At 44.5% G+C, this 13188-nt stretch overlaps 1 protein-coding gene across 1 annotated transcript in view; it reads right to left on the bottom strand.

Moving 5' to 3' along the window:
• LOC136877136 (uncharacterized) overlaps positions 1 to 1151 on the bottom strand; it is a 68041-nt gene extending 66890 nt beyond the window's left edge. The window contains exon 1 of the mRNA XM_067150947.2: positions 880 to 1151. Within this exon, the coding sequence (XP_067007048.2) occupies positions 880 to 947 (68 nt within the window). The 5' untranslated portion in view covers positions 948 to 1151. The remainder of the gene's footprint in view (positions 1 to 879) is intronic.
• Positions 1152 to 13188: the final 12037 nt, after the last annotated feature.

Below are 13188 nucleotides of genomic sequence, written 5' to 3'. Positions count from 1 at the left end.
ATGCGAAGCTGCTATTTTAATGTTATGCTTAATTCCTTGCAGTGGAACGTTCTATTACCAATCCTATCAAGCAAATAATCAAAAGTTCTCTAATCGAACCTAAATCTCCCATTGTATTCATATGCTTGTTACATGCCAGTACAGGCTGTTTTTGACGTAACCTTTATTGAACGGTGAATACCTACACTCGTTCCTTATCACTATTTGAATCAGAGTCGACCATTTCAGTTATTTTCACGATTTTATGCCAAAATATTGAAATACCACTCATTTTGGTTTCACTAATAATATGAATTATGATTCAAAATACACTCATGGAAATAATCCTAATAATATGAGTAACATTTATTAGTCATTATGTCTATGAAACAATTTACTAATATTATTAGGAATATCTACTAATAATTTTACCCATAAACTAATTAGGCTACTAATATTATTAGCTAATAACTCTATGAAACATAATACTAATATTATTAGTTAATATTATTGGTTTCTTACTAATAATATTAGTGAAAGATATTTTATGAAACAGGGCCCAAGTCTTCCCACCCCAAAGCTTTCAACATTCTCGAAACACTAGTCTTTTGTCGATAATCACCCAGAGGAAATACGTTCGGCTTTCCTTTGGCTCTTGAATAAAATAGATGAACATGCAGTGTTTCCTCCTCTTGGATGCCCCATCAGTTACATTCAGTGTTTCCAGTTCTGTCCATGTTCCAATTGAACAACCCTAAACACATGCTACTAACCAATTCCACCCATGATCTATCAAAGCATTGCTTTTTATGAAACTTGAGAAATACTTTTCAAGCTGCTCCGTCATTTACGTGAGATAATACAAAAATATATCTAGAAGTGTGTTGTGTTGGTACTTACGAGATTGGTAAGGTTTTCACGTAGGGCCAGACATAGTCCTTCCGGTACGTGGTGAGGTACTGTTCCATGGTTCACTGTCAACATAAATATTGGACTAGTTAAGAAACAATCAGTTTGCCACACGAGCAAAACTAAGTCAGATTCATTCAATCTTCGCTCCTGCGTGAAATTCACGGTCAAACTTTGGTGACAGATTATGGCTTTGTGTGATAAATTCGAGTTCGACACTACCAAAGACTAAATCATGATATTGTTCATACTCCTAACGGAAACCGAACTGTTTTTCGTAAAATATTAAAAAGAGGAATACATGAATTAAACAGAAAAAATACACACAATTTAAAAAATTAAGGATTATGATAAAAAGTCCATCTCCTTGGCGAATGGTCAGCAGAGTGTCTCTGTCCAGTTTCCAGCCAGGTCAGGAATTTAGGTATTAATATAAGGGATGATCTTCACTGAGGTTTTAAAGAAAGGTTACAGATGTCTTCACATGGTTATGGGGGTACTTAGGGATGTAGTAAGGACGTTTAAATGACCGTAGAAAAACCCAGCAAATGACTCTCCTCTATCAGTTGCTTTCTACAAACAGTCCATCTACGAGTATCTATCGTCCGATTTGGGCTTCTTTCTTCATTAACACTCGTTGGGATCACTATTTGAAATAGCTCCACATCGGACAAATACCTACAGCCATTCATTCGTTGTTTCTGCTTCGAGGTAATGGAATACAATCCCGGAAGATGTTAAAAAGTATTGCTCGTCTAGGACATTTAAAACAGCCTACCGTAAATTCCTCCAGAGTAAATACAGTTGACTCGAATGAATGTGAATGACGTGTAAATGAAACCAAAAATGACATACTAGATTTAAGTTTCTTCGGCTATCCCATTTATGTTCTTACTCCTCACATTTAAGGCTATGTAGTGTTCCTAGAAATAGATTACATAGTAACTTCGATTTTAGTATACTGAGATTGTAACATAGCAATATTCAGTTAATTTATGTTTGCCTTATATTAGAATAAGTTTTCCTTGAAGCTAGTTAGTAGATATATTATTTAGGCATTAAGTTGATATATTTTTTATATTATCCACTCTCTATTTATCCCATAATTTTTCATCAGTAGTAATCTTCATTAATTGTATTATTGTTATTCTTTTTATGACTCACTTACCTTATCTCAATAACTATAATTGATTACCATGATATTTTAAATGAATGCTGTAAAAATAAAAAAATTGTATGTGGTTAAGTGTAAGAGAGGGCCAAGAGCCCTAACTTCGCCACTTAATAAAGACACAAATAAATAATAAAGCGGAGGGCGTACAAGTCTCTGGCAAGACCCCAATTAGAGTACGGTTCCAGAGTATGAGACCCACACCAGGACTGTTTGGTAGGAAAACTGGAAAAAATCCAACGGAAAGCACTTACAACCTCCTCCTTACTTAATCCGTATTTCTTTGAGGAGATGACCCCTCCTGGACCTGTCAGGTTTTTTGCAATACTTTATTCTCGACAACATTATTTCATTCTTTCCAATAAGCGTCCACTGGCGATTTCGTGACACTTAAGTGAAGTTCATAATTTTCAAAAGTATGGAAGATTTGCACGAGAAAATGTAGGCTATGTATCGTCACTATTAACTGAATCTAATATTTTATTAAGAATTGGTATTTCATTTCTTAAAAAGAATTCGTTAATTTTTTACGGATAATGTCTTCCGTAAAATTATCGTATTTTTAACTTAAATTTGTCGCTTTAAGTGTTTTCTTAGGTAAGTTCTATCCTAAGAAGGTAAATTCTTGCCTTAGAAATACCTGTTACATCGACCTTCTTCCAGAGTACTTCCAGGATTCTCTTCACGAAATTTGGAACACTCATTTAACACACATGTCTTCTCGCCACTCGTTAGTGATTTTCCCTTTTTTATGTTTAAGCACAGGCTGGTCTGGTTCACAAATGGTTTACAATTACGGCACTTTCCCTCTCTTTATCTCTCTTTATTTCTCTCTCACACACACGTATATACAGTATACCGGTACTGAACGGACGTCTGCACTTCCAACTAATTAAATTATATAAATGATAAATGTTGTGTATTATTTTTATTCACAATTAACTTAGAACAAGCAAAAAAGCAAACTGAACACATGTGCTTCGGATCAGCAAACACTGAGCTATGCGGCTCAAGGAACAATGTTTGCGAAAAGGATCGTCGTTTCCCGCAAACTCTTCCGTCAAGTGACTTGCCTCCCTGTGTCTTGGAGATGTAACATATAGTTAGGACCACGAGAGTTGAAATGTGACATTTGAGCGGCTAAAGCAGTAACTACGAAGTACGCTGCGTTGTCATATTACCTCACTCTGCGGAATATCACTCTTTCATACAGGCTGAATATTTAATCAACTATGTTGGCCTAATGCAATTCAATAAACTTTGACCCGTTCTTAAGCTCATGCTAATAATTACGGCATTTAAGACAGAACACGTCATTGCCGATGAATATGAGATGTCATATTCACTAAACTGACAATAACCTCAACAAGTGTACATATCAAATAGAGAATAGAACTGTACTAGTAGCCACTGATTAACTTACAAAAATGAAATGAAATGTCGTATGGCTTTTAGTGCCGGGATATCCCAGGACGGGTTCGGTTCGTCAGGTGCAGGTCTTTCTATGTGATTTCCATAGGCGACCTGCGCGTCGTGATGAGGATGAAATGATGATGAAGACAACACATACACGCAGCCCCCGTGCCATTGGAATTAACCAATTACGGTTAAAATCCCCGACCCGGCCGGGAATCGAACCAGGGACGCTCTGAACCGAAGGCCAGTACGCTGACCGTTCAGCCAACGAATCGGACAACTTACAAATAATAAACTAACAACAAAAATAATATTCAGGAAACAAACACTTAAATTATTACATAAACCAGCAACAACTAACGCAGCTAACACAGTACTACTCCGAATAATATCACAAAAGCGACTGAGATCAAGCCAACCCGCGTGCTGATAGCGTTCTTAAATGTCGCATCTATGTTACCGTTGCCATAGCAACAGACCATTTTCGAGCGGCGATAGTCAACTCTTTCTCGCCGGGGGCGCTAAACGTCAGACTTCAACTCTCGTGGGCCCAACTGTAGTACTCAAATAATATTGCTAATAATAAGCAAAAACGTCATAGTTAAACTTGTTAAATTTCCTCTAAACTATGTAAGTTGAGCAATGTTTATTTTTGTGATGTTCATGTAGGGAGTGCGTTACTAAAACCAAACATCGCACAGATTGCATACTCCGACTCTCAAACATTGTGAGACAGATTGTAGAGGTTATAGGAACACTTACATTCAAGGATTTACTTCTTAAACACCACTGCATTGAATGAATAATATGAATACATTTTCCAAATCAACCTTTTCAGTGACGAAACCATCTCAAGCGGGCAACACATTTCCTCCATTTCTGAATCCAAACTCAACCAATGGAGGAGCAACCTAGATATGGGAAGAAGCATTTACTACACCTAGAGGTTACTCAGGAATCTCCGTAACGATACAACTAAGACCTTGGATTAAAGCTACGGTCAAACCAAAGGCAAAATCAGAAATATTGTGTTACCAGGAAAGCAGCAATCTTTCTCACCACCTCGCTCAGGAAGAACTTACTAGAACGCTTAATAACAGCAGAAATAATAAGGCAGCAGGTCTCAGTGATATCTGCATCGAACAACTCAAAAGATATTTTCATGCTAGTAAACAGTGGCTATTGGATTTATTCAGCAATTACATCAACATTTGAAAAATACATAAACTGTGGAGAAAAGCCAGAGCATTGGAATACTCAACTCTGGCAAGAATGCAAGTGATCCCAAGAACTGGACACCAGTGCTATCTGCAATGATACAGCCTGTGACAATAAAGTTCGGTGAATAGTCCTGTACTATCAACATAGATGAACAATGCACGACAGTGACCTTACTGTACTTCGAAATAGTCCCCTCCCATAAGTATGCACTGCTGAGATCGGCGATACATGTCCTGGAAAACTTTGCAAGAAGGCTTCTTTGGGATGGTGTACAAAAGCCTCGTCACGTTTGGTTGGATGTCAGGAATATCGTAAAACCGCTTTCCTTTCAAAGCGAGTTTCAGTCGTGGGAATAGGAAGAAGTCTGGAGGATTGAGATCTGGCGATGTATGGGGGATATTCAAGTTGCACCCCCCCCCCTTTTTGGCCATGAACTGTTTGACGATATTGGCTGTGTGTGGCGAACGTTGTCATGGACAAAAAACCATATGGACCTTATTGTGCGTACTGGAGTCGTACCCTGCGTAGACGTTTCATGGAACGGGTGAAAATTTCAACGTACCGTGCAGAATTGAACGTCGTTCCCTCAGATAGAAATTCCTTGTGGATAATGCCTTGACTATCGAAAAAGGTGATGAGCATCGTTTTGATGCGTGACTTTCCGGCTCTGACCTTTTCCCGACGAGGGGATCCCGGAGAACGCCATTCCATGCTTTGCCGTTTCGTTTCAGGGTCGTACCTGAGACACCAGGTTTCATCCTCAGCGACAATACAGTTCAAGAAATTTGTTGTCGCATCCGCCGTTTCGACAAAATTCTGTGAAGCCTCTAAACGCGCCTGCTTCTGATCGTCAGTCAAGTGATGTGGCACAAGACGAGAACACGCTTTCCTCTTCCGTAACTTCTGGGTAACGATTAGTTGCACGGATTCACAGTATCTGCAGTTCATCCGCTATCATTCGCACAGTTAATCTCCAATGGTTCGTGATTAATGTCCTCACCTTCTCAATGTTTTCGTCACCGATGGCGGTCGCCGGTCTTCCGCTACGGGAGTTGTCAGAAACACTTTCCCGGCCTCCTTAAAACGGGTGAACTACTCGTACACACACTTCAAGGACAGTGCTTGATCTTCATAAACACGTACCAGCATCGCATGCGTTTCTACCGGTGACTTACCAAGCTTACAACAAAACTGTACATTGATCTTTTGGTCGTTTATGTTCCTATTCGCAGTTCAGAACCAACGCACTAAACACGCACTGTGTCAGAGGTCTTACACGACACACACACGATGCTCAACTGAACAACGTTGGGAGCAGGTGGTCAAAACCTGCTGCTATGCAGGTGCAGCGTTGCGTGTCGCCAGTGTTTCCGGATCGACGGTTATAACTTCATTCACAGGTTGTATATTAGAATGAATTATTTTGGATAGGCTGTCTGAAACGGTAGAACCATTGCTCATTCCACAACAAGCAGATTTTCGACCAGGAAGAAGTTGTACTTCCCAAATACTGCACCTCACGCAGCATACAGAAGACAGCTATTAATTAATCAATTAATGGCGTGTGACCTCCAAAGGGGGCTGGTACAGGTCTTTCGAGTTGACGCCGTAAAGGCGACCTGCGCATCTGTGATGATAGGCCCTACCTATGATGAATTCTAATTATGAAGACGCCACATACACACACCCAGCCTCCGAGGCATCGGAATTGACCAATAAAGGTTAAAATCCCCGACCGGCCGGGAATCGAATCCGGGACCCACTTGACCAAGTGATAGCATGCTATCCATTTAGCCACGGAGCCGGGCAAGATGGCCATGAAAACATCAGAGTCACTGGGGTAGTTTGTATTGGGCTAATATCAGCCGACGACACAATAAACCAAGGTATACTGCTAAGTGAACTCTATAGAATAACTAAGGACTATAAACCCGAATTATTAAGTGCTTTCTGCAGAACAGAAGGTTTTTGTTGATTTTCAAGGTTAGCAGATGGAACAATATGAAGAATGGCCTAACTCAAAGAAGTATGCTAGCTATTATACTCTTTAACATCTACACTAATGATCAGCCCCGTCCGCAAGGAATGAAGAATTTTATTTATCCAGATGATCCCGCTCTAGCAGTTCATGAGGGAAGTTTTGAATATACTGAAGAGAACACTCTCATGATGTGCAAGATCTAGGTGATTATTATTACCAGGAGAATCAGCTGAAACCGAATCCGTCATAAACAAAATCTGCGTTTTCCACCTCAAAAGCAGGCCAGCGTCAAGAAAACTACTGATGACCTAGAAAGGTACACAACTAAAACATTGCGTCACTCCCACGTATCTAGGAGTAAATTGAGCACTCACCTACAGAAAACGCGTCTTGAACACCAAAAGGAACGTATCAGCAAGAAACAATATTATTCGGAAACTATCGGGTACAACCCGGGGGACGCAACCTAGCACATTAAGAACTCAGCTATAGACCTTTGCTATTCAGCCGCAGAACACGCCTGTCCCGTATGGTACAGATCCAGCCAAGTTGATTAAGTGGATGTTGCCTTAAATGAGCCGTGTAGACTCATTACAGGTTGTTAAAGGTCTACACCACCTGAAAAAGTGTATTGTCTAGCAGGTATCCTACCTCCAGATATAAGTCGTTAGTCTGCAGCCAGGCTAGAGAAATTTAACGCATTGAACTCGAGGACCCACACCCTATATGGATATCAACCAGCAACCCGAAGACTTAGGTCAAGAAAAAGCTTCCTTCGTTCAACAGAAAGCCTCAATGAACCATCTTTAAAATTTATAGTAAATTTATGGCGTTTCAGATACAGCTACTTAGATAGATAGACAGATAGATAGATAGATAGATAGATAGATAGATAGATAGATAGATAGATAGATAGATAGATAGATAAAAGCCTTTATTTTCTGTGGCAAAGTTATACCCGATAGTTTCCGAAGAATATTGTTCCTTGCTGATGGATGGTACCTTCTGAAAGCCTCCCTTCAGGTCGCGAGGAATGTTGATCAACATGGAAGGCACTCAACAGCCTGCGCTCCAGAGTTGGCAGATCAGAGACCAAGATGAGAAAGTGGAGATTCGCCTGCGGTGAAGATCAGACTATGAACCATCTCTTGTCTGCAAATTGTGCCCAATTAAACGCTCTCCTCAGAGCGTGATTTATGCCACCAAGAAAGCGTGAGAATTGGCTAGATATTGGTCACACAACATTTAAATTTGTATTTGTGTTGAGTAGGTGTTGTGGTGGTGTAGGAGTAGCGTGCCTGCCACTTACCCAGAGTCCCCGGGTTCGATTCCCGACCAGGTCAGGGATTTTTACCTGGACCTGAAGGCTGGTTCAGAGTCCACTCAGCCTATGTGATTACAGTTGGTGAGATAGCGGCCTCGGTCTAGAAAGCCAAGAATAACGGCTGAGAGGATTCGTCGTGCTCACCACATAAACCTCATAATCTGCAGGCCTTCGGGCTGAGCAGCGGTCGCTTGGTAGGCCAAGGCCCTTCGGGGCTGTTGCACCATGCGGTTTGGTTTGGTTTGGTTTGGTTTGGTTTGGTTTGGTTTGGTTTGGTTTGGTTTGGTTTGGTTTGGTTTGGTTTGGTTTGGTTTGGTTTGGTTTGGTTTGGTTTGGTTTGGTTTGGTTTGGTTTAGGTGCTGTGGTCTCCTTTCTTGAACTGCGCGCCATGTGTCTTCGTCTGCAGTCAACGCGGTAGAGTGCAGCGCTGGACAGTGACGTCACACCGACTTACAGTATAAATTGGCGTGCAGAACGAGGTGACTGCCGAAAAATCGAAACACGATCCTAGGAGGCGACCTAAATTCGAAACACGCCAGCTGGGGGTCCCTGAAACCTAACGCAGACGGCGAAAGGCTGTACAACCACATGCTATCCCAGGACTATGTGGTAACAGCCCCCAGTGAACCCACGTTCCTAGCACCAAACGAACAGGTCGACGACATATTGGACATCGCCCTACTGCGAAATATTCCTCAAAGACACACCATAAAGGTCATTAACGACCTAGGGTCGAGGCATCAACCAGTAATATTTACACTGGAAGCGAACCCGGAGGAATATGAGAATAACCCCAAGCGCCGACTCAACTATAAAGCAGCCAAATGGGGTAAATTTGAAAGAAAACTCGATTCACTCCTACAGGGGACTGAGGACATACAAATAGTAAACCCAGCCCAAACGGATGAATCCCTAAAAACACTCGTAAATGCGATCCAGGCAGCCACAACTGCGAGCATCCCGGTACACAAACCTAGACAAAACACTAACATTGAAATACCGGCCCACATTAAAGATCTAATACGCCAGCGCAACAGACACAAGCGCAACTGGGCCCGACACCACCGCGATGAAGACCGGATACGTAAAAATAAACTCAGGGTCGAAATCGAAACCGAAATAATGGAGTATAGGTCTCGGATCTGGAATAACAAACTGAGTATGTTTGACACAAATACCAGACCGGTGTGGAACTTAGCGAGATATTTCACGCGAGAACCACACGTGATCCCAACAATTAAGGGACCTAACGGACCAGTATATGAAAATCAAGATAAAGCAGAGGTGATAGCCGACTCACTCGAAGAGGCCTTTAAGCCAAATGACGAACCGTCGGACCCCGCCTTCATTAGGCAAACAGAGGCCAAGGTAGCGGAATTCCTAACAAACGCACCTAAGCCCGAGGTTAAGAAGACTAATATCCACGAAATTAAGTGGATAATAGGTCACCTTAACCCGAAGAAGGCACCCGGCCCAGATGAGATTCAGAACATAATACTCAAAAAGCTAACCCCGAAAGCCCTCGCACTACTCACTAAAATATACAATGCAATGCTCCAATTGCAGTATTATCCGGAACAGTGGAAAAAGGCGAGAATCCTTGTATTCGACAAACCAGGCAAGGACAAATCCAACCCTAACAATTACAGGCCCATCAGTCTCCTGGACGCCCTCAGCAAAGTATTCGAGAAAATACTGCTGAAAAGGCTCATAGCAGATATCAAGGAAAGAGGAATCATTCGAAACGAACAATTCGGCTTTAGAAACGCCCGCTCCGCCCCGCAACTGCTTACCCGGGTCCTAGAACAAGCGACCATCGGACTAAACAAGCGGAGAGACACAGGCACGGTATTCCTTGATATCCAGAAGGCATTCGATAAAGTCTGGCACGAAGGCCTATTAGCGAAATTAATAGACCTCGAATTCCACCCAGGGTACATAAGATTAATTAAATCATACCTGGAAGGCCGAGAGTTCCAAGTAGATGTTCATAACACACTGTCAAGCACGCGACCGATCATGGCGGGCGTAGCCCAGGGGTCACTAATAGGACCAATCCTGTTCATTCTATTTACGAATGACATGCCGACAGCGGAACTCACTACCACGCACCTCTACGCGGATGACACTGCTAACACAGTACAACACTTTCAGCTAGCATGCACCCGAAAGAGACTACAAGTAGCACTGCGAACTCTCGAGCCCTGGCTAACCAAATGGCGTATCAAGGTCAACGTTGACAAATGCCAAGCTGTGATGTTTACTAGGAAGAACAGACGCACACATAGGCCAGCCAACATAAAACCGCTCAAACTATTTAATCGAGATATAGCATGGCACGACAAGGTCAAATATCTAGGAGTAGTCCTAGATAGAAAACTAACCATGCTATATCACATTAAAGACATCCAGCGGAAAACAAACGCACGACTGTCACAGCTCTATCCGATACTGAATAAAAGATCCAGTATTAACAAGCGAGTAGCAATAAACATGTACAAGGCCCTAATTAGGCCGATAATAACGTACGCAGCTCCCGCCTGGGGCTACACTGCTATGAGGAACCTGGATAAGCTGGAACTAATACAAAACAAATGCATTCGAGCAGCGGCTATACTCCCGTATGACACACCAATACGCCACCTACGCGCAATTGTGAAAGTCAGCTCGATAAGGCAACACATACGAAAGCAAACACTCCGAATGTACAAGAAGTCATGGGGTAGTAAGGTCAACCCACTAGTCAGTGGAATAGGACGCTATGACGTCGACCTATACACCAAATACCCCACACCGAAACACATTCTGTTCAGGCACAGGGCCAGGAGGCCGGGGGCCCAAAACCGCCCTCGCTCTTAAACTGACACCAACTCACTACACCACACCACTTAATACTATGCACACACACCACAACACATGTATATATGTGCATGCTTGTTTACTACCTACATCCTTGTCCTAGATTATGTTATTACTATGTTACAGATTTAGCCAAGCGAGGGAGGATTGAGAGAAGAAATACAACACGACGAAGGCAACACAGCCAAGAAAGAGACGATCCAATCCAACCCCGCCCCCACCAGCGACAAGGGAGTGGACGAAAAACCCACCCCTGCTAATACCATTAACTATTAATCTACTAATTGTACTTGTACTTGTTCTACAGGACACGAGAGCGGAAAAGCGGCCCGCACTCTACAGAAGAAAAGTGTGTATATAATAGGATGTGTGTATATATGTGTATATATTTACAGAGACAAGTGTGTGACACCAACACCGCAAAGAAGGGACGTCATCAGGCGGGAAAGAAGATGCCCCTTACAACAAGTAAGGCTTGGCACTACTCCCCTTCTCCTTAAAAGGAGACTTGGCACCAGGGACTGCTGGCTGCTGGACCAAGGGACTAACCTGTGGCCCAAAGCCCAGACGCCAGCGGACCCGAGCCGCACCAGGCAGTGACAAGTAGGACTGATCCCTCATAATAATTGACAAAAGCTAGGTAAATGGTTATGATTGCATGACACATATTCCTAACTAACACAACCTCTGGTCTTTATCCAGCCCACATCCTTGCATGTGCTATCAAAAGATGTCAGGTTTTACATGTAGGCTCTTTCTTCTTTCTGCCTATGTGGTTTTTCCCTGACCCTTCAATACCATACTTCAACACCATATACCTAACACAATCTCGCCTGGTAACGTGTCTGACATGGAAACAGGCAGCAGATACTCCTTGTATCACTTCCCACTCTACCCAGCTATCTCTTTTCTACTTAGAAATTAATAGCATGTCGGAGACCATGTAGATTGAGTCGATGGTCACGGCGGGGGAGCGGGCTACGGGGGCCCCCCGTAAAAAAAAAAAAAAAAAAAAAAGGTGACTGCCGAAGTGAAAGGACGTACGTGCCTCTCGCTGCGCACTCTCTGTCCTTGCCAGGCGCTCAGTACTTCTAGTGCTAACCAGGCAGCTGTACTTATTAGTACGACTTCGGAAGAGCATTTGTCTGAGCTGAGCACTTCTCAGTGCTCGCTCTTTCTATTTCAGAGTTTGTTACATGAGGACCAGGATGGACAACCAGGTGGATACGATGACAACCCAAGAACGGGCGGTGGCGATCGGGCACTTGCTCCGAGATCTCTTCACCGGCATGACACCGACACCGGAGAGCAAGACGGAGCCGCAGACACTGGAACCTGTGCCGGAGACCCCGGCACCCGAGCCGGAACTGCCGCAGGAGGAGCCGGAGATCGAGGTGGAGACGGAGCCCTACAGGGACGGGTGTGACCCCCCTAATGGCTTCTTCTTCTCCGAAGGCTACACCGACCCGGCGCACGAAGCGCTGCTCGTGTCCTACAGGCCGGGGCGCCCTGTAACTTCTGAACGGGGCCTCGTCCTGGACAGAATGCGGCGCCCTCGCCGAGGAGGTAGGATCATCTCGACAACCATGGCCGTCGAGAGCTTCCTACCAGGAGGCCTCATCATCAGGCATCACGACCAGGAGCGGATGCGCGACGCAGAGAGGGAGCTTCCTTCTCTGTTCCAGGTCATCCGTCTACCAGGGAGGGACGGAGTGCCAGGGATCAACACCGGCGCAGTCAGGGCCGCGACGGAGACCAGGGAGACGCCGAGGAGGCTAAGGAATAGGGCGGTTAACACCGACCTAGTCCTGGCCATCCAGCCGGCGACAAGCGACGCCACCACGGAGGTGGAGCATGACGCCCTCTGGCGCCACGACTGTGCGACTTCAGTGGAGGAGGACGCCCCCTGGCGTTCTGAGGCTGCTGTCCAGGCCCAGCCTGCCAGCACGTCTATCGAGCTGCAGACCTCGATGTGCGCCCCACAGGACAGGGAAAGCAGTCAAGCGTTAGCACCGACCGACGCCGCCGCCGCCAGCCAGGAGAAGGAAGAAGACGGCGACGCAGCGGAGCCATCAGCTACCCTGGGGTCACCAGGCCGGGAGGAGCGTCACCAGGACGAGGCCTCTTCCCCTGCCGAGAAGACACGCCCGGGAAGAAGAAGACGACGCCGGACCACGAAGCAGAAGGCGACGCAGGCCCACCAGGAGAGGGCCGCCCAGCCGCAACCCAAGACTGCTCCCAGGACAGCAGTCAACCGAGGAGCCAATCAGGAGAGGACCTCAGCGGGTAGCGGCAGTCAGGTGAGAGTAAAACGCCCCCCTCAGCAGC

Source organism: Anabrus simplex, chromosome 7 (genome assembly GCF_040414725.1).
Source record: "Anabrus simplex isolate iqAnaSimp1 chromosome 7, ASM4041472v1, whole genome shotgun sequence".
NCBI lineage: Eukaryota > Metazoa > Arthropoda > Insecta > Orthoptera > Tettigoniidae > Anabrus > Anabrus simplex.
This window is presented reverse-complemented; position numbering and strand designations above follow the sequence as displayed.